Below are 22926 nucleotides of genomic sequence, written 5' to 3'. Positions count from 1 at the left end.
ATAAACATGTCATTTAAAGACTTTAAATAGAAAAATAAGATTACAAAAAAGACTACTAAGATGTATTTATAAGATAGGGGTTGTAGATAGGCCTATGTTAGTTAAAAAATAGAAGAAACATTGTGGAAAAAATAAGAATACATAAAAAGCATAGGCAAGAAATTGAATTGACTGTTATGGTGCGTTATTACACAGTTGTAATGCATTTAGCATTTATTTTATTGTAACAACAGCTAATAACATAACATTTAATTTGTGATGCAGAATTCTTAAAATGCCCGGGATGAATATTTTAAAAAAATCTGCTAAATAAAATGTTACACAAAATTTTTGGGTTAAAAAAAACAAAAAATAGAATAATTTCATTTCAATTTTTTTCAATTTACTTAAGTTTAAAATGTATTACTGAATAACCGGAAAATGGCACTAGTTGGTCATTTTTTAATTCATATGGTTTTAAAAAGCAGTAATTTGCATACCAAAAAACTATACGGTTAAAGACAAAAAATAGATGAAAACGTTTGTTACAGTCCCCCTGTTTTTTTTGTTTTTGTTTTACTCCCACCTCTCCTCAATTGTGATTGGCCAATATGTGACGGACCCACTAAAACACCGTTTCCTATTGGCTGACACTTTTTGTCCGTCATACCTTCTTTGGACGGCTTCGAGTTAAAGGGAGTATGTAAATACATTTTTATTTGTGTGTGTCAGTTTATTGACTTTCAAAATTGCAACAAATACAAATGTGTGTTTTTTAGAAGGAGTGTCACCGGACACCCTGATACACCTCTCCTCAAATTCGATTGGCCAATATGTGACAACCCTCAAAAACAGCGTTTCCAATTGGTCAGCCTTCCTTGCCATCACAGACGCCTTCGAATTAGCATTTTGCTAAAACGAAAGCTAACACGGAAGTGACGAGCCTCCAAAAAATGAAAGTAAAACATTATTAAGAGACTACTTTTTCACAATTTTCGTTTCAATTTCTGTCTGCATGGGAGACATTTTTCCCGCCGCCAACAGTTGAACGAACAAAGCTATTCGTTTGACAGCTCCGCCTCTCCAATGTGGCGTCTGTTTACATCGACTTGACAGACGCGTCTGCTCAAATTCAATTCATTTATAGATATTTGCTGCTTTTTATTTATTTACGGTGACATTTCCCCTTATTTAATGTCGACTTCGGTATCCCTCTTCCTTTCGACCCGTTTGGGAATGACGAATCTCCACAGCGGTGCTAGAATGGAGGTAAGCTAGCTTGTTTTAGCACTCGCTTCAAACAGACAAGACCTATTAGACGTCTAAAAGAAGTCTTGTCTAGAGTTGGTCTACAAGAGGTCTAAACAAGAAAGCGTGAAATTTACAATACGCGTCCATGAGATGTCTAATAGATTTCTTTATTTACACACCTCGTCTATCCATCCATTTTACCTGTCGCGCTCCAGGGCTCCATGCCCTTACAAACTGTTGTATTTTTCCTTACAAAATACAAAATAATCTTACACCATATTTTTTTTCCCCAAACGTGTTTATTCATGTACCTTAACATGTTATATTGTACATGTGTTTCGTTATATCATATGTATTGTTAATTAACATTTTTTTGTGAGATACTGAGTTGCTCGACATGAATGAGGTTTATTATAAAAAAAGTCAAGTAAAATGAAGTCGCTTGGACTTTCACTGTAGAAGGAAAAAATCCATGAAAATAGAATTAAGTAGAATAATAAATTTTCTTATTTTCTGCATGAAATTATTGGTAATATACAGATTAAAGGGATAACCACAAAGCTGTCTTTTTTTCATTTTCTCCTTTTATTCTTCCTTTTTTTTCTCAACTTCTTTATACAACATCATCATTCGTAATGTAATGCATCAAAGCAAGTGAGCCGTTGGAGAGCCGGCTCTCTTTCATGAGTTGAGCCAAAAAAGCCGGTTCTCTAAAAAGAGACGGACTTCCTTTCACTACACAACGACCACATGATATCCGATGTTTTTTAAGACCACATGTATTTCAAATTGACTCAATCAACCCCGCCTGTTGTTTTCAGATCAGAATGACTTACGGCGTTTTAATTCAGATTTGGCCATTGCGACTTGACGATTGTATTCAAAGAAAATTCAAAACTATGTTGTAATGTAGGCCTACTGCTGTGCTTTCGCTTTGTTCAAGTGCGATCGGAATGAAGCATGATGGGAAACCCCCAGGCGGCAGACGCATGCGCACACTAGCATCAAACCCTCGCTTCGTTTGCAACGAAAAAAACGATACCGAGATAGAGGCTACCGCGGCGAATTCGTTTGACTCGATGGTTTTCCATTTTGTGATAGTCGGCAACATGTGGAAAGACCTGTAGACATCCATGACTTCAACTTTTTACCACAAGAATCAACCAGAATCAACCATTCTTCATCAACAATTAACTACAATCAAAAAAACAAGTGATATGGACAACTACCATACTATTCATCAATGAAATCTTATTGCAGAAAATATCAAAACACACACACACACACGGACGCTTCTTTGACATATCCGCCATCAGTAAATGTTTTTCCGTGCTTTGCTATGCAGTGAGCAATGTGATACCTTGCTTCAGTGGTGGTGTTTTTAGCAGTGACAATGGTTTTCAGGGTCTGGTAACCCTCATTGACAAATTTGCGTTTTTCCGTACAGATTTTCTTGTTCGTCGTACACGTCTTAAATGCATAATAAACGTACTTTGTACAGCAAAAATGTACAGGTTGACAGGTATGGTAGAATGTAGCTATTGTTTGTGAAAGGATAGTGGGATGTGTGGACGCGTTCTAAGGGATGGGCAGGGCACCTGTATGATGCGGCAGGGGTAAACCAGTGAAAGCTGTCGGGCCCTGCTGTTGAACAGAAGAGTGTGTTGTGTCACCCTGACCCGAGTGACACGGCTGCTTTCTTGTGTCCAGTTTCATCTGGAGGGACGAAAGCATGACCATTTTAAGTGCCTAACTTGTTTGAGTGTTTGGATTGGCCATGGTCCAAACATTTTAGTGTGTGTTTTTGCTATTTTTTCCCTTTTTCTTTTCTTTATTTTTGTATGTGTTTGTCTTGCTGTCGGTCACCCCTCTCGAGGGATATGGCTAGGGTAGATAGATAGATAGCTGTTGCTTTTATTTTATAATAAATATTTCATATTTTATCAATATATTTTAGTAATTGGTGGATTTCCCTTCAATTTTCCGACATTTCTGAATTTTCTCTCCGATGTCTCTCTTTCGTGGGATCTCCACGGGGGCCACAGTCAGTAGCTCCAGCATCAGGACCTCAGCGTTGACGTCCGTCTTCCCACCATGGCGCACTTGGACACGGAGTACCAGCGCCTGGAGGCGTCCTACAGCGATTCCCCACCGGGCGAGGAGAACCTACTCATGCACGTCCCCGAAGGCGCCAAATGTACCCAAAAACAAATTCAAAACTCATTTCCAGCTCTCATTGCAGGAAAAGATTCAATTAAATAATTATTCGGTTAGATAGTTAATGAAAAAAAAAAAAAAATTAAAAGAATGACTTAGTATTAATTCATGATCCAATTCATTAGTTGTGTTTTTGATCAATTAATTTCAATATTTGATTTAATTCATTAATCAAACACGTAAATAATCAATGGTTAGGTTGATGAACCGATGGTAAGTCAAGTCACGATTATTTGTATAGCCTTAAATCGCTTAAAGTCTCAGAGAGCTACATTTGAAATGAGCAAAATCATCTGCCATTTATTTATTTATTTGCTTAATTTATTAAAAAAATACTTATAGGATTTTTGAGCTTTGTTTTGAAATAATTCCTTGTGATTCATAAATGAGCTAAGAAATATTTAATTCAATAATTTGTGGATTATTCGATTTATTATTTAGTTGGTTAATTAACAAAAAATAATCTTTTGATCGATTAATGATTTAAAAAAATGAGTTCAGATTTTTGGTTAATTGTTTATTAATTGAAATATTGAATGTGTTTAATCAAATAAATAAATAATGAAACAATTGGTTAGGTTTAATAAATCATTTTGATTTATTTATATTAAGCTTTAAATAAACGTTTAAAAAGGAAAAAACTGCCATATCTGATTTTTTTTTTATTATGCAAACAAACGGATTCGTGTATTTGTTTAATTCGTTAACGACGCAAAATAAAATAAAACTTAACGAATTCATCAAGGAATATTGAATTAACTACTGAGTACTATTTAACTATTTGATTCAATATTTAGTTGGTTAATCAATGAAAAAAATAGATTTTGATGGATTCATGATTGAAGTTATTAGTCCTGGTTTTTGATGAATTACTTTCAATATTTTATTAAAATAATCGATCAATTAATTTGATAAATCAACACATATTAAAAATGAATTACATTTTACAAATAAACAAAGTAGAGCATTGTTTCAGATTATTGTTTACATAATACAAACATATTAATTTTGTTCGACCCATTAATTGAAATTGAAGAGTAAAATATATGATAAGTGTTGTATTTGCTTTATTATCTTGATGAATTAATTCATTAAGGAAATATATTTTTTATTAAATAATGAAGTGATGAATTGATTAATTGAAAATAATTGACCTAATACATGAATACATTTCTCGAGAAGCCTATTAAGCCCACATTAAACCCCACACCCACATTTGCATATTACCCTATTTTTATTACAGTGTGTATATTTTTCGTAACACTATTTCAATGCTCTTTATTAACACGCTATATTGGGTATTTTTTATATCTTTTATTTAATTTTTTAACACAAGGATACTGCTGGAAGTGTGAATTTCCCTATGGAGATGAATAAAGTATCCATCTATCTATCTATCTAGACATATATCTTTCTAGACATCTATCCAGACATCTATCTATCTAGACATCTAGACATCTTTCATCCATCTAGACATCTTTCATCCATCTAGACATCTCTTTATCTAGACATCTATCCATCTAGACATCTATTTAGACATCTAGACATCTATCTATCTAGACATCTATCTAGACATCTACCTATCTATCTATCCAGACATCTATCGAGACATCTATCTAGACATCTATCTATCTAGACATCTATCTAGATATCTATCTAGACATCTATCTATCTAGACATCTATCTATCTAGTCATCTATCTAGACCTCTATCTATATCTGACTTCTTTTTTTTTAAATCTTGCACCTTCAATGGCCGTAGATGCGTTAACTGATTTTTCTGTTCGTTCTTCTGCAGCCCAGTGGCACCACATCGAAAACCTGGACCTCTTCTTTCAAAGAATATCCTTCCGAAATGGATTTTCATCGATCATTTCGATCGATGTCGATGTCATACAGGTGTTCACACTTCACCAAGTCTTTCTCAACGGAAGAAAGAACATTTTTTGTTAAAACAGCTCATTTTGCAAATATTTCTAATCAAATCGTTTCTATTCGCCTTAACGTTCTCCACGTGTATAATCTGCATCAGAAGAACGGCTTCACGTGCATGCTCCTGGGGGAGATCTTCGAGCTGGTGTACGACGTCTCCTCCATCGTCGTATTTTCTGATGGTGTCGATATCTTTTAAGGGGGTCCGCTCTTCCTTTTGCAGTCAATTGGTGTTTGTGGTGGGCTTCACCGTCTTCTTGGCCAACTGCGTGGACTACGACATCCTCTTCGCCAACAAGTTGCTCAACCACACCGACTCCTCCAAGGTCACCTTGCCCGATGCTTTTGTGCCGGCGGATGTCTGCGGCGCTCGGTAGGATTTGGATGAAATTTCCGGAGTTCTGGATTTAGTTTCGGTGAAAAGATGATTCTTTTTTTCTCTGCAGCATCGGGGACAACGGGTTTGTGATCTTCGTGTCGCTGATCTCGGGCGTGTTTTGGCTCCACCGTCTGGTGAAGTTCATCTACAACGTGTGCTGCTATTGGGAGATCCGCTCCTTCTACGTCAACGCCCTCAAGATGACCATGGTGAGAGAGACCAACACATCCTGTTTTTAATTTTATCTTACTATTTTTTTTTCTTCTTTAAAATATGTATAGGTATATATATATATATATACATATATATATATATATATATATATAAAATAATAATAATAATAATAATAATAATAATAATTTCCTTGTTTTGTCATTCTGTGTAACAATGTACACAGAACGAAATGTCGATTGCACCTGACCCGTTGTAGCGAGCCGATGCAGCCGCAGCCAACAGAGGGCGCCGCCGATCACTTTTTAAGTCTTAGGAATGACTCGGCCGGGGCGCGAACCACCGACCTCCCAGTCTCAAAGCGGGCGCCTTACCATCTAGGCTACTCCCCCGCGACCCTACTGAGGATAAGCGGTGCAGCTGATGAGATGAGATGAGATGTATATATATATATATATATATATATATTGATGTCAATATTTTATATATTTTAATGTCAATATTTTTTCTATTATTTTTTTTTCTTGTTTCATTTCTTTTAATTCAATTGTATTTTTTTTATTTCAATGTTTTTCGATCTAAACTTTGTTTTCGTTTTTATTTCATTTATGAATGCATGTTTTATTTTATGATTCAATGTTATTTTCTTTTATTTAAAAAAATATATTTTTTTAATAAAATTGTAAAAAAATGTGTTGAATTGCAATATTTTATTTCCTTTTTCTTTTTTTGTTAATATTTTATTTGAATTATATTCATATTTTTTAATATTTGTTATTGCTTCATTTTTTATTTAAATGTAAATGTTTTGCTTTTCTCTTTATTTTAAACATTTTTTAAACATTTGTTTGTGATTGTAAATACTTTTTTAAAATTTTAAATCTATTTTTTTATTGAATTTTTGGTTTGAATTTAAAAAAATACATATTTTTCTTTTTTTTATCACAAACATTTTTATTTTAAAATGATATTCATCTCTAAAATCTAAAGGTAAATAAATAGATTTTCTCTTTTTTATTGAAGTGTTTTTCTTAATTCAAACATATCCATCCATCATCTGCACCGCTTATCCTCAGTAGGGTCACGGGGGTGCTGGAGCCCATCCCAGCCATCTTCAGGCAGTGGGCAGGGGACACCCTCAGCTGGTCGCCAGCCAATCGCAGGGCACACAGGGACAGTCAATTTAATTCAAACAGAATTACCTTTTTCTTTTCTTTTTAATGGTCAATGATTTTATCTTTGTTCTCATGAAAACATGTTTACTTATTTTCAAAATGGATATTCAAATATGATCTTTTTTCTCTCCCCTTTTCATTCATTTTCATTTTTTCCCCCCCTTCATTTCGGTTTCTTAGTCGGAATTGTCGTACGCAACGTGGCAAGAGGTCCAGGCCCGTATTGTGGAGATACAGAAGGAACACCGGATCTGCATCCACAAGAAGGAGTTGACGGAGCTGGACATCTACCATCGCATCCTCCGCTTCAAAAACTATATGGTCGCTTTACTTATTCTTTCTTCCGTTTTGTCACTTGTTGGGGCTGGCTTTGCAAGGCGCAACTTGTTACCACTAGTGCTTGTAAGCATGAACTATACATCAAAAATTCTGGCCCGATCAGGAATCTATGTCTTTTGTTTGGGAATTTTGTCCCGTCCAGAATGAATGCGCGCATTCATTTTCAATGGGTCACCATGGTAACCAGGGAAGTTTCCAGGGGTGGCCTAAGTTATTACTGTGTAATTATTGTGTTATTACACAATGTAATTACGCATTCTTGTTGATGTGATTTTATACTGTTTTCATTTGCCATCAGGAATGAATGAGCCCATTCCTTTTTTTATGATTGCGTTATTACTTTGGCTATGATTTTGGGACTCACTCTAAAGCAGGGGTCGGCAACCTATGACACGCGTGCCAATGCTGGCACGCGAGGGGTTAACCAGTGGCACGCAAGCGCAAAGCAAAATAATACCGATCTTTTTTTAAAATGCGCATTTTTAACGGAAATTGAGTCATTTTCGTTTGCGCGTCGTGTTGTGTAAAGGCTCTACGGTAGCGCCCCTCCTCCTTTGCTCCGTCTGTGAGTGGTTCCGAGGGGAGGAGATCCATGTTTTAACCCTGCCACATAAACACCGGCGCGCAATAAACGAATGAATCATGACCGCTCTTCCAGCGGAAAAAAAACGTTTTTTCCAGCCAGCATGGACAGATGACTGGGACTTTGTGCAAAAAAAAAAAAAATGACAGTGCTGTTTGTGCATTGTGTTTGGAGAGAGTTGTACCTCGCCCATCAAGTGTTAGACGTCATTACGAGACGAAACATGAATAAGGATGAGTCAGACAAGGCGCAGACATTAAAACGCGCCGTGTCCAGGTACGGCAAAAAAACAGACCCTGAAAACCATTGTCACTGCTAAAAACACCACCACTGAAGCAAGCTATCACATTGCTCACTGCATAGCAAAGCACGGAAAAACATTTACTGATGGCGAATATATTAAAGAAGCATCTGTGGTACGTTTGTTTCAAGTTTTGATATTTTCTACAATAAGATTTCATTGATGAATGGTATGCTAATTGTATATATCACTTGTTTTTTTGATTGTAGTTCATTGTCGATTAAGAATGGTTGATTCTTGTTGTAAAAAGTTGAAGTCATGGATGTCTACAGGCTTTTCCACATGTTGCTCACATTCATGTTTTTAGTTGATTAATGAACAAGATTAGTAGAAGATAAATTGGTCAATTATACGAGTTTAACCACGAGCAAAAGGAATACTAAAGACTTCATGCTCACAAGTAAATGCTAACGGATATATGCTAACAGGTAGATGCTGACGACTATCCACCAGAGCCCAGCCCCAACTGTCACAATTGCCGCAGTCATCGTCTCGTTTGATTTGATACATTTCATCTTTCCACAGGTGGCCATGGTCAACAAATCCCTGCTTCCCGTTCGCTTTCGACCCCCTCTCCTCGGCGACGTGGTTTTCTTCACGCGGGGCCTCAAATACAACTTTGAGCTCATCTTTTTCTGGGGGCCAGGTCGGGCTCCTTACTTTTTTTTTCTTCACTTTCTTTTCATTTTACCGTCTTGTCATTACGGGTTACTGCGTGTAGAATTGAGATGAAAAGAGCTTATTCTCTTACTGAAATATGATTTAAAAGAGACAGATTTGGCTGGTGAAACTTTGATGCTTGAGCATCACTCCAATGAATGAATGAATAAATAAATAGATTAAAGATTTATACCTAGATAAATAAGACTATGAATAAGAAATAGACTTTATAACAATTAGATGAATAAAAAAAATCAGATGGATAAAGAAGAAAACACTTAGATCAATAAAATCGATAACTAAAAAACTAGATACACATGAAAGTACACAAAAAATGAATCAAGATATAGAATAAAATAGATATGCAAAAATAAGATAAGAGATAAATCTGTGAGATGAATCTGCAAAAATCAAGATATTAAAAATATTAAATTAAACATAAAAAAAACTTCATAGAAAAATATAACATCAATAAAAATAAAGTAAGCACATAAACAGGCAAATAAGTAAATACATTATTTACAAAAGATGAATAAACAAAGGTTCGGTAAATAAATAAATACAAATTATGAATTAAAAATACAATTTTGAAGGTAAAAAATAAAAAGGCTAAGAAAATGGAAAGTATGTGTATGAGATAAATAAATCTAATGAAAAAGAAACCTATAAAAATGTCAAATTAAATTAATATCACGGTTCACTAATCCCTTGCCCATCTGGGTTACATAAAAATAAATCAATAAAAATGAGGAAACCAAATTAACACATTATTCAAAAAATACTATAATATAGAAGTTTGATAAAATAATAAGAATTGTAAAACTAAATGAATATAGAAATATAAAAAATAGCTACATGCAAAAATCTGATTGATAAATAAAACAGAAATCAATAAAAATACACTGAGTAAGAAATTGTTTGATAATTGAAAAAAGAGACAACAGAAAATAAAATACATCCATACGAATGTAAAATAATACAAATATTTTAAAAAAGCAGGAGGAGTTCAGAGATGACAAGGTTGAGGACGCAGCCGTTATTCCATCAGCCCAAATTAAAGACATTTTGGAAAAATTCCATGAAGTCTCAGAATTTGTGGAAAGGAATCGCCAGATTGGACTATCGCTGTTGTCCTTGGGTCAGTTTTTCAAGAAATGCCAGGCAACAAACACTGCTGAGGACCTCTTTACAAATAGGCCAGTTAAAAGAGTAAACGAATATTGTTATTATTTCCTCTATTCTTTGTTTTTTTACATGATATGCCTCTTCTTTTATGTTTACCGTGCGGTAATCTAATGTTCTGTAATTGACAAACTTTCGGACCTGACGATTTCTTCTTGGTTCCTGGAATCACAAGTAGGCCAGCATTTTCTAAACAGGAACATAGGAGGCAATTAAATCAGAAAGATAAGAGGGGGAAAGTCCATGCAGTCTTTTGTATGTAAGCAACAGAAACTTAAAATCAAGTATTTCAGAACAGGGAATGTTGTCATACATCTATGAGACTTTTTGAGATTATGGGCTTTACAAATAAATGACTCGACTAGACTTGATTAATAATTTCACACAGAGTATAAATTGCTCCCCTGGCCAAATAAACTATGAAAGTTTATAATACAAATAAAATAATGTCGACTTAAATTTGATCATCCCAGCCCCATGGATCACAGGCGGTTTCCCCGTTTCAGGCTCTCTGTTTGAGAACGAGTGGAGCCTGAAGTCTGAGTACAAGCGAGGCGGCAACCGTCTGGAGCTGTCCGAGCGTCTGGCCTGGCGTATTATGTGGATCGGAGTGGCCAACCTGCTCCTATGTCCCGTAGTCCTGGTTTGGCAGATTCTCTATGCCTTCTTCAGCTACACCGAGGTCATCAAGCGGGAGCCGGGGTCCCTGGGGGCCCGATGCTGGTCCCTTTATGGGCGATGCTACCTGAGACACTTTAACGAACTCGACCACGAGCTCATGTCCCGACTCAGTAAAGGATATAAGGTGGGTGGAGGAGGTTCTCCTGTCCTTTCTTCAATTATTGATGCCAAATGACATTATTTTTACGTTCCTATTACTCACTATTACTATTACCATTACTATACTGTATTTATGATCATGTTTTAAGGCTACCTTGCATTGATTTATCTCTTATCGTTATTCGGTATTCACTAATTATGTTGTTCTGTCGTTCCTTTTTCTTTACACGCTTTTCTCTTTCTCTCATTCCGCTTTTCTTTTCCGTCCATTCTTGTTCCTTTTCTTTCCATTCTTCTTTTCTTTCTCTTCATTCCCCTTTTCTTTCCATTCCCTTTTTCTTTACATTCCGCTTTATTCTTTCTCCATTCCTCTTATGTTCTCTCCATTCTTCTTTTATTTACATTCCATTTTTCTTTCCTTCCATCCCTCTTTTATCCCCTTTTTGTCCCCCTTTTGTTTTCTTTTGCTCATTCTTTACATTTACGTTCTTCTTTTTTCTGTCCATTCCACTTCTGGTTCTCTTTATCCCCCTTTTCTTTCCATATATCGTTCTTTTGTTTATATTTTTCTTACTTCCTATCTTTTATTCTTTTTCAAAAGTATTCCCTAATCATTTAGTATTAAACATACACACGATTCCAAATTAATTGAGATCTTGTGTGTTTCAATTTAAATAGGAACTGCCAAAAGGGTACAAATGAATCATCCATCCATCATCTGCACCGCTTATCCTCAGTAGGGTTGCGGGGGTGCTGGAGCCCATCCCAGCTATCTTCGGGCAGTGGGCAGGGGACACCCTGAACTGACTGCCAGCCAGTCGCAGGGCACACAGGCAGAGACAATTCGCTTGCTCATTCACACCTAAGGACAATTTGGATCGGCCAATTAACCTGACATGTATGTTTAGCACGGGGAGAACATGCAAACTCCACACAGGAGGTTCGAACAAATGAATCATTTTGTATTAAAATGTATTCAAATTTATCTTGAAATGAATTAAATTCCTGTTCTTGTTTAATATGTGTGTTTGGGTGTGGGGATCCCTTAACAACAAGTTTGGTACGGCCCGATTACCTGTCGTGTATCTTGGGCAAGTACAGCCCGGTGGCGCACATTCCTCTCCAGGCAAATCTTTCTCGTTTAATATACAGGGGAAAAAAGCTTCTCAAAATCTGATATTTTTGCCATCCTCTTCATCACTTCTTCAGCTCCGACTTGTGTCCCCGCGCAGGCATCGTCCAAGTACATGAACTGCTTTCTGTCTCCGCTGCTGACGGTCGTGGCCAAAAATGTCGCTTTCTTCGCCGGTTCCCTCCTGGCCGTCCTCATCGCGCTCACCATCTATGACGAGGACGTCCTGGCCGTGGAGCACGTCCTCTCCTCCATCACGTTACTGGGAGTCTGCGTTACCGTCTGCAGGTCGTGTTCCCTTCTCTATTCCAGGTGCGGGATCTCATCCTGAAGACGTTTTTTTTTTATGTCCGCAGGTCGTTCATACCCGACAAGCACATGGTCTTTTGTCCCGAGCAGCTCTTGCGAGTCATCTTGGCTCATATCCATTACATGCCCGACCACTGGCAAGGCAACGCCCACAGATATGAGACCAGAGACCAGTTTTCTCAGCTCTTCCAGTATAAAGCTGTAAGTAAAGAAATATAATTTATATGTAGTTATTTGATATACAAATAAAAATAAATATATATATACTCTGGAATTTGTGGGGTCTAAAAAAGACCACTTACGTGTGGGAGAGCTATAAAAGTTGGCTAACACTAGGAAATACACCAGGCATGAGACTTGTTGAGTTTTCTTTACAACTGCAGTTGGAGGGGAGCTCAGAGGAGCTAAGAATTTACCCGCTTTCTCTGCTTGCTTGTCGAAACTCCCTCTGACCCTCCCCCCTTCTGCCTCGTGTTTTATTGAAGTCACAAGGGTGGTAAAGTACTGAGACAAAGAGAAAAGACCGCCCCCAAGCACTTTCAAACAAAGACAAGAAGACTAAGAGACACCAAAAGGGCTATAAAACTGATTAATAATACACACCTTTGAGCAAATACGTTTAAGTCTACTTTACAGATTTCAAAACATTCATGAATACAAATAAAGAAAATCATAATGTGTAAATAAAGGTGTAAAATTGAGTAGCCATAAAAAATAAAATGTTCTCTTTTCTTCTTCTTGTAGGCGTTTATACTGGAGGAGCTGCTGAGTCCAGTGGTGACTCCCATCATCCTCATCTTCTGCCTAAGGAGAAAGTCGCTGGAGATCATCGACTTCTTCCGCAACTTTACAGTGGAGGTGGTGGGCGTGGGCGACACCTGCTCCTTCGCCCAGATGGACGTCAGGCAGCACGGCCACCCTGCGGTAACGTCCATATCCGTCTACGACATTCCACGGACGACATATTGACAAACCTCTGCCTCCGCAGTGGATGTCCCAGGGCAAGACGGAGGCGTCCGTTTACCAACAGGCGGAAGACGGCAAGACGGAGTTGTCCCTTATGCACTTTGCCCTCACCAACCCGCATTGGCAGCCCCCACGTGACACCAACCACTTTATCAGCCAGCTGAAGGAACGAGTCCAGCGAGAGGCTCTTGGAGATTCCACCCGGGCGCTCTCGCTTTCTGAATCGCAAGTATGCTTCGCGATTCGGAATTTCTGGAGACCATTCTTCATTTATTGTCAAATGGTTTCCCCTCTGCATTATATGCTACTATGATAATATGAGTTTAATATGATGTATACTGTACACTTCAACAAAAAAGAGCAATTTAATAGTCATGAAGTCGAAAAATGATCAAGAAATCATTTTAACCTTAAAGGTGCAGTGTGTAATGTTTGACCAGGAGATGTGTATGGCGTTGTGCAACCTAAAACGAGTGCTAAAAAGCAATAGGAAGGATACAAATTGCGGAAACTCAAATGGACCAAAACACAACAGTATTTGCCCTCACTTTTTCACCAAGCTTCTCACAAAAAAAGAAGAAAAAGGGGAAAAAAATATCAAAATGTAAAAGAAAATTAAGAAAAAGAAGAAAAGAATTAAAAGAAAAGAAAAAGGAAAATGGGAAAAAAAAATATGTGAACATAAAAAAGTAAGAGAAAAAATCTAAACAAATGGGAAAATAAGACAAAGAGGAAAATAAATGAAAGAAACGTGAGTAAAAATGACAAAGAAAAGACAAAACAAATAAAAATGAGCAAAATATATCTTGCAGTGGAACCCTTTTTTTCACTAGATTCTAAATGTTTTGTGAAAAAAGAGGGTCATTTTATGTCAAATAAATGCTCATTTATTGACGGTCAAATATTTTAAAAACTCTGCGTTTACATGAAAGTTCATATATTTTGTCATATCATTTACATGAATATTGTTTTGGTTTTTTCAGATGAAGTTTTTATTTTTTTAACCACCAAGAGGGGCTAAATAATCCACACTGTACGTTTAACATTATTTTCCCTTTTATTTACACAACTGCTACAGTGCCAAACCCAACACCGAATTTCAGGCTGGGTTAGGGCTTGGGCCTAAAATCCTACCTCTACTCATAATTAATGGCAGCTGGTGTTAGTGTGTATGGCATTATTCCCAGTAGCGCCATCGCCCCCTACTGGTCGCTCCCAAGAGGACAGGTTCAGGTTACACCTAAACAGGACACTATGAAATAATAATAATAATAATAATTTCCTTTGTATTGTCATTCTTTGTAACAATGTACACAGAACGAAATGTCGATACACCTGACCCGTTGTACCGAGCCGATGCAGCCGCAGCCAACAGAGGGCGCCGCCATTTTTACCAATGTCATAAGTCTTAGGTATGACTCGGCCGAGGCGCGAACCAGCGACCTCCCAGTCTCAAAGCGGGCACACTAAATGCTATTTGTGCTAGGATTACATATTAAATATGGACATTTATTAGGAGGCAAGCAAAAGATAAGGGAGCATTTCATTCTCATTGTCAACTTTATTGTCTAAAATGCTATATGCACAACATACTGCATAGATCAAATAACCTCCACCCCGTTCGAACATGCAATAAAAGAAATACACAAAATAGTTTAGAATAAAAAGTGTGCAAAGTATAAGTCAGAATTGAAATAGTGCATTGATTTGGTAGAAGGCAGAATAGGGCAGGAAGATAGCTGAGAGTCCCGACAGCCTGATGGAAAAGGATGTCCTTGAGCATGCCGGTTCTGGCTCGGAGACTTTACAATCTGTTTCCGGTTGGCTGTGGGGTAGGTGGGGTGTGTCACCTGCAATCCTGGTTGCTTTGCGCTGGTGAGGCAGGATTTGTAGATGTCCGGGAGCGGCGAGAGAGGACACCAATGACTTCCGCTGTTAAATTGTGGGCAATAGTAGTGGGAAGATATTCCTGCAACTGAAAGTGTTTTTTACCAAACATCTATATGGGGAGAGATTTGGCTCAAAAAAACAAATATATTAGCAATCTACTCAAGAGCTAAAAATCATATATCTTGTTAAATGCACACTTGAAATTTTAATGGCATTTGTAATTTGCAGATCTATTTGTGGCACTGCAAAATTCTTGATTCACAAAAGATTTCTTGTTTTAATGGTACTGGTGCAAATGGAAAATTGGCTTTGAAAGTTCTTAAAAAGTGCTTGAATTTGGCCATGAAAAAGAGGGGTGAACCCTGCTCTGCCCACTTTTTCAGCCCAAGAGCCTGATTGCCAATCCTGTAGTGGCGCCGTCCACTCTGGCCTCCATCCATTTTGCCCGGGAAGGCTCGCTGAGTGGGCACGCGGAGGGTGCAGCAGCGGCATTGCGCTCCATTTCTCCAATCAGCAGCAGTTTCCAGCCAAGGGGCGGCTACAGGACCCCAGGCCACGCCTCCACCGTGAGCAGAACCTTGGCGGGCTCAGGGTAACTGCAAGGAGTGTTAATAGTCATGCAGGGATAGCAAAATGGAGGTGTCCAAAGTATTTTTCAAGGTACAGAAACAGAACTTGGAAATTTACAAGGACCTTCTAAATTCAAAGACATCAAAGCTAAAACAGGCTTGATGACATATCTTTTGTTACATATTGCCGAAACACTAACAAGGTCTAAATGAACAAAACATGCAAGTAAGAGGAAGCAGGATATATTGGAACTTTAACTAGTTCTAGCAGAATTATGAAAGGAAGACCACACGTGCTGGTACACTAACTGAACAAAACCTAATGTTGAAACACTGACTACATCTAAATCAACAAAACATGAAAGGAAAAGACTCATTATATCTTGAAACATAAATTACCTCACATTGGGGAAAAAATCAAAGCGAGGAAACACATGATATGTTGGAATATTAACTGGTTCTAGCCAAACAAAACATAAAAGTAAGAGGAAGAAGGATATATTGGAACTTTAACTAGTTCTAGCGGAATTATGAAAGGAAGACCACACAAGAAATATTTCCACATGCTGGGACATTAACTGCACAAAACATGTAAGGAAAACATCACGGGATATATTTAAACACTAACTACCTCTAACTGAACAACAAATGAAAGACAATGCATGACATATACCTAAATGTTAGTAGAATAACATGACGTCCAGTGAAAGCACTGAACAAAACACACGCAAGGACAGAAAATGCTAACCATGGAAATTGCCCTTCAATCTTTCAATTTTCCTGAACAAGGCCCCTTTGAAAAAAACGTTTGGACACCTCCGCTTTGTCACAAAATGAAAACGAATGTCTTTTTTTTTGGAAGATTATTTGCCGTATTCTTTCTGTGTTAAGGCCCGACGCGGGGACGATGAGCTCTGGCAGCAGCGTGTGGGAGGCTCAATTTAGCAGTTTGGCCCTCTCGGAATACGCGTCCACCGAGATGAGCATCCATGCTCTTTACATACATCAGGTTGGACACCCTTTTCACTTTTTTTCCCCAGCATTTAGAGGGTTATGGTGTTAGGCCGGAAAGGGGGCGGGGTATTGGACGGGTCCCCGTGACGCTTTTTTACCCAACGCAAATGGTCAAAATATTATAACAATATATATGAAATGGCAAAAAAAGTAATACTCGTAAAAAATGTTTTTTTGGGTGCCAACTTTGTTCCAATTGTAGGTGCTAGAGCAGGGGTTGGGAACCTTTTTGACCTCTTCTTCATTTTCCTCATGTTGAAGTTTTTGAGTTTTCCTTGCCTTCATGTAGGTTTTAGATCAGGGGAGGGTGTCATAATAGTCTGTTGTCTGTACTAGTCATTGGTCTGTGCAACCCTTTGAGACTCCTTGGGATTAAGGGCCAAACCAATAAACATGATTTTACTTGACTTCTCAAGGTTTCTTAATTTTTCTCACGTTGATGTTTTTAAGTTTTCCCTTGCCCTCATGTTGGTTTTAGATCAGGGTATAGTGTCATAATAGTCTGTGGTTTGCAATAATCCGTGGTCTGTACTCACTCCTTGCGATTAAGGGCCTAACAAATTAACATGAGGGGCAGCACGGCGGCGCAGTGGTTAGCGCTTGTGCGGCACAGTTCATGTCTCGGGAACCTGTCGTGGGTTCAAATCCAGCTCCAGACTTCCTGTGCGGAGTTTGTATGTTCTCCCCGTGCTTGCGTGGGTTTCCTCCGGGCACTCTGGTTTCCTCCCACATTCCAAAAACATGCATTTCAGGTGAATTGCCCGGTCTAAATTGTCCCTAGGTGTGAATGAGCGAATGAGCTGTCTGTCCCTGTGTGCCCTGCGACTGGCTGGCAACCAGTTCAGGGTGTCCCCTGCCCACTGCCCGGAGATGGCTGGGATGGGCTCCAGCCCCCCGCGACCCTAATGAGGATAAGCGGTACGGCTAATGAGATGAGATGAGATGAAATTAACATGACTTGACTTGAGAGGGCCACACCATAAATTTTAAGACAAAATTCAATGAAACCGCCAGACAAAAGCTAATTCTTCAGCACATTTTATTTCACTGCGTGACATTTGATGATTTGATAAAATCATGAAATATGAATAATTCCAGAGCCTGTGTCCTATATCAATATAAATATAGCACTTAAAATTTGTTACACCAGAATGTTAAGGCTCATTTTGACCTGAATAAAGATTTCAAAACAAGGTGCATGCAAAAATGTCACAAAATCCTGCAAACGAGGATACCCGCGTATTTACCGTCTGTGCAGTGTCTCAACAGTGAACATAGAATGTTTGATGAGCTTCCATTTGAAGGTTTCTTAAGGGATCTACAATCAAAACGGGGTCTATTGGTGACACCGTGACTGTAAACCGTAGTCATAAATATGCCCTTTTGTATGATACTAACAGAACCTTCAAATCGCATCTTAAACTGACAGTGAACCAATGCAGGTTAGCTGAAATCGGGGCTTCTCCTGTTTTTTTGCTGTCCACCCAGTGTACCAGACTTTTAGGCCATATTATAGATAGATAGATAGATAGATAGATAGATAGATAGTTTCTTCATTCCCTTAGGGAAATTCACACTTCTAGCAGTATGCTTGTGTTGAAAAATAAAATAATAAAATAAAAGATATAGCATACAAGAAATACCCAAGATAACGTGTTGATGTAGAGTATTTAAAATGTGCTAGGGAAAATACACACTGTCATAAAAATAGGGTAATATGCAAATGTGGGGGTGGGGTTTCATGTGGGCTTTTACTCCCCCGGGTGGAGTTAAAGAGCCTCATGGCATGAGGAAGAAATGATCTCCTCATTTTGTCTGTCAACACAAGGATACTGCTGGAAGTGTGAATTTCCCTACGGGGATGAATAAAGTATCTATCTATCTATCTATGGATCCATGGATCTATGGATCTAGATATATATCTAGATATCTAGACATCTATCTAGACCCCTATCCAGACAACTATCTAGACATCTATCTAGATGTCTATCTATCTAGACATCTATCTAGACATCTATCTGGACGTCTATCTAGACATCTATCTGGACATTTATTTAGACATCTATCTAGACATCTATCTGTCTATCCATCTATCTAGACATCTATCTAGACATCTATTTGTCTATCTATCTATCTAGACGTCTATCTAGACATCTATCTATCCATCTAGACATCTATCTATCTATCTAGACATCTATCTAAGACTGTGACAGCAGTCTGTCGCTGAAGCTGCTCTTCTGTTTGGAGCTGTAGGTGCTAGAGGGTTAGGCTAAAGGGGTTAGGGTTGGAGGGTACCGATCGGATTTTGTACCAGATGATTTCGTGTGTGTGTGTCCGATTTGTATTCTATTTTTGTCCAGTGTCACAAACGGCAGTCCCGCGTCGACACACTCTCCCGTCACGCGTGGCACCGGCAGGAGAGCGACGAGAGCAGCGACAGCGTCCCGGACGAGGTCAAGAGCGTTTCCGGCCCCGGTCACAAGCACTTTCCTCGCTCGCACACGTTCCCCGCTAAAGCGCCCAGTCCCACCACCATCCCCAGTTCGGTTTCTGATGGCGCCGCTGCTCCGGAGGGGGCAGTAGGGGGCGCAGCGTCAGAGGGTGGGGGCAACCAGCGCACATACGCCGGTACACCCCGATGACATTTTGAGTACTCTGACCTCCATTTGGTCATCACTCTATAATGTTAATGTTATTTAACATGTCTGCCGGGCTCGCCCTGATGTTTTATGTCCAGGGAGGCGGGTGACGAGGTCGGCCCACGTGCCCATGGGCGGCTGGGCGGACGAGTCGCCCCAACCGCCCCCCCGCCGCCAACACTCATTGCCGGAGGAGAGCTCCGAGGACGAGATGCCGCCTCGCGTTCACAAGGTAGCTCTCTCGATCTGTGTAGTACAGGGGTCGGGAACCTTTTTGACCCAAAGAGCCATACAAGCAAAAAAATGTATCAAAAAGAAATTGAGAAAGACACACCATATTTTCAGACAAAATTGAAAAAACTGCCAAACACACTCTCTAGACAAAAGCCAATTCTTCAGCACATTTTATTTCACTGTGTGTCATTTGAGGATTTCATCAAATGTATGAAATGATAATAATGCCAAATCCTGTGTCCCTAATCAATGTAAATATGCCATTTACAATTTGTCTTCCACCTTCGGTTAAGAGTGTGGAGGCAATTTTTTTTCCATGAAATTTGTCCTTAATAACGGTTTCAAAACAATGTGCATGCAAAGTTCTTTTGTAAAAATGTCACAAATGACCGCAAACAATAAGCATATCGTCATATTCACTTTCGGTGTAGACTGCACGGAGCGTGAATGCAATAAAGCGCGTTCCCTTTTTGCCATATCTCCTCTCTGTGTATTTTTTGTGGCGACGCCCAACGACATGTTCTCCAAAATCATGTGAATTGTTACTGCCCCCTAGGACAGGTTCATCGGAATAGTCATGAAAATTCCGGCTCTTTTTTGGCTCGGCTCCCAAACGGCTCCTCAGTTACGTGTTGTTGGTTCTTGGGATGAAACATTATGCGCCAAATTATTTAGTAATTATGATTTCATATGTTTCGCAGGAGATCCCAGAAATTCTGAAATACAAAACAGTTTTAGCTTTTTACACACTTAACAAATTTAAGGTTGAACAATGACAAAATCCCTGAAAATTCAAAGCGAAAAAAATAAGAAATAAACATACAAACTCTTCAGTGCTATAGATAAATGATAAAATGCACAGAAAATTTAACTATTTACAATTCTATATTCACCAATTCAGACGCAGATTTTCTGAAAAACACGCAAAGAAATAATTTAAAAAGCAAAAAAAATCAGTCTATTGGACTGAAATATTGAATGCACTCTGCTTCGGAGCAATAAATATCATTAAAATGAGTCTGAATTAGGCACTTTTTTCTGCTTTTTATACATAAAGTATTTTTTTTTTCTTTGTATTGAACTCCATTATTACCCAGCACCTTTAAAACCTTTCCCTGTTACTAAACAAGTGTGACAAGTGTAAAGCTGGTGTGCATTGTTGAGGCAGAATTCATGTCAGTTTATAGCAACCATTGACACAAAAAGATAGCTGCAGCTCAAACTAGCACAAAATGTGTGCTAGCAGGAATATAGCGACTTTATTTTAGTCGGCAAAAGCAACAAGGACAAAATATGTTCTTTTGTTCGGCGCTGGAGTTCTTCCTTTGAAGGTACTGGAAAATTTGAAAAATTGGCCTTGAAAGTGCTTGAAACATGCAGGATTTCGGTATGGCATATTCTCAACAGGTTGATTATTAAATCTCAGATGTGGCAGAGACTCTCTCTCCCTTGCTCCTACTACTCCTCTCTCTTCCTCCCCTCTCCTCTCTCCTTGCTACCCACCCCGCTTTAAGAAAGTGACATTTGTTTCTTTTCTTCCAGGTTTGTTAGCGCTAATATGGGATCAAACATGAAATTTACTCCAAGACAACTGAACACAGCACCTCGCCTGCAGGCTTAGACAAAGAGAAGCATGTATTGAAATCCATTTTGGAAGGGATTTTACCGGATAACTCAAAAATGGTATACGTCCCTACAATTTTTTCTACTCTAATTTTGGGACAATCAAAGGGATTTTTAAGAAACAAATGGTAAGAGTGACAAATGACGCTAATTTGACTTTTGTTTCTGGGATTGTTTCGATTTACGCAATTAATAATCGTATAGTTTTAGAAGTTCTCTGTGGAAATAAAAGAAAATAGTCAAATTTAGATCGTCCTCTTTAATTCTCCAAGCACTTTAAATGACTTCTTTGCATGTTTCGCCTCCATGTTTGGATCATGTCATGCCAGAATGTGGATTATAAATCTTGACCTTATTCTTCGTTATTGTAAAATATTTTTTGTACAGATGTAAACACTGCGATAAAATCACGTCATGCAATTAATGCGTCTCATGTGTATTTCTTTTCTCTCTCCTAATAAAATACTACATACCGTATATACTGTACTACAAAGATTCTACTCCGGAAATTACAAAAACACTACTGGAATACTACAGATGCATTTCTTCAGAAATACTACAGAAATATAACTACTGAAAAACTACAAAAGCACTACAGGAATATTAAAGCAAAACAAATACAGCTACAAAATTAAATATCCATTTTAGAACTTGAAAAAGAAAGGACATACAACATATTACAATAATCAAGCTACGGTAATACTACTAAAATGCAACACAAATACTACAAACGCATTACTATGGAAATACTACAGTTGTATAACTGGAATACTACAGACGCACTGCTATGAAAATACTACACTTATATAACTGAAAAACTACAAACTCACTATTATGGAAATACCAGTTATAAAACTGAAATACTACAGACACACTACTATGGAAATACTACAGTTATATAACTGAAATACTACAAACGCACTACTATGGAAATACTACAAACTCACGACTATGGAAATACTACAGTTATAAAACTGAAATACTACAGATGCATTACTATGGAAATACTACAGTTATAAAACTGGAATACTACAAACGCACTGCTATGGAAATACTATAGTTATAAAACTGGAATACTACAGACGCACTACTATGGAAATACTATAGTTATAAAACTGGAATACTACAAACGCACTGCTATGGAAATACTATAGTTATAAAACTGGAATACTACAGACGCACTACTATGGAAATACTATAGTTATAAAACTGGAATACTACAGACGCACTACTATGAAAATACTACAGTTATAAAACTGGAATACTACAGACGCACTACTATGGAAATACTACAGTTATAAAACTGAAATACTACAAACGCACAACTATGGAAATAATACAGTTATAAAACAAATACTACAGACGCACTAGTATGGAAATACTACAGGCATAAAACTGGAATACTACAGACGCACTACTATGGAAATACTACAGTTAAAAAACTGAAATACTACAAACGCACTACTATGGAAATACTACAGTTATAAAACTGAAATACTACAAACGCACTACTATGAAAATACTACAGTCATAAAACAAATATTACAGACGCACTACTATGAAAATACTACAGTCATAAAACAAATACTACAGACGCACTAC

At 38.0% G+C, this 22926-nt stretch overlaps 1 protein-coding gene across 1 annotated transcript; it reads left to right on the top strand.

Annotated features, from left to right (window-relative positions):
• The first annotated feature begins 792 nt into the window (after positions 1 to 792).
• On the top strand, positions 793 to 21748 carry atg9a (ATG9 autophagy related 9 homolog A (S. cerevisiae)). The gene is made up of 18 exons (XM_088354452.1): positions 793 to 1248; positions 3276 to 3427; positions 5245 to 5288; positions 5461 to 5525; positions 5602 to 5751; positions 5825 to 5966; positions 7284 to 7424; positions 8852 to 8972; positions 10675 to 10973; positions 12181 to 12368; positions 12437 to 12590; positions 13134 to 13313; positions 13378 to 13584; positions 15629 to 15837; positions 16706 to 16823; positions 19189 to 19456; positions 19566 to 19699; positions 21244 to 21748. Exons 2-18 carry the CDS (start codon positions 3325 to 3327, stop codon positions 21250 to 21252), a joined length of 2532 nt encoding a protein of 843 aa, XP_088210578.1. The 5' UTR covers positions 793 to 1248; positions 3276 to 3324; the 3' UTR covers positions 21253 to 21748.
• The last annotated feature ends 1178 nt before the right edge of the window (positions 21749 to 22926 follow it).

This window comes from Urocampus carinirostris, chromosome 15 (assembly GCF_059441175.1).
Source record: "Urocampus carinirostris isolate Australia breed hairy pipefish chromosome 15, RoL_Ucar_1.0, whole genome shotgun sequence".
Taxonomy (NCBI): domain Eukaryota; kingdom Metazoa; phylum Chordata; class Actinopteri; order Syngnathiformes; family Syngnathidae; genus Urocampus; species Urocampus carinirostris.
This window is presented reverse-complemented; position numbering and strand designations above follow the sequence as displayed.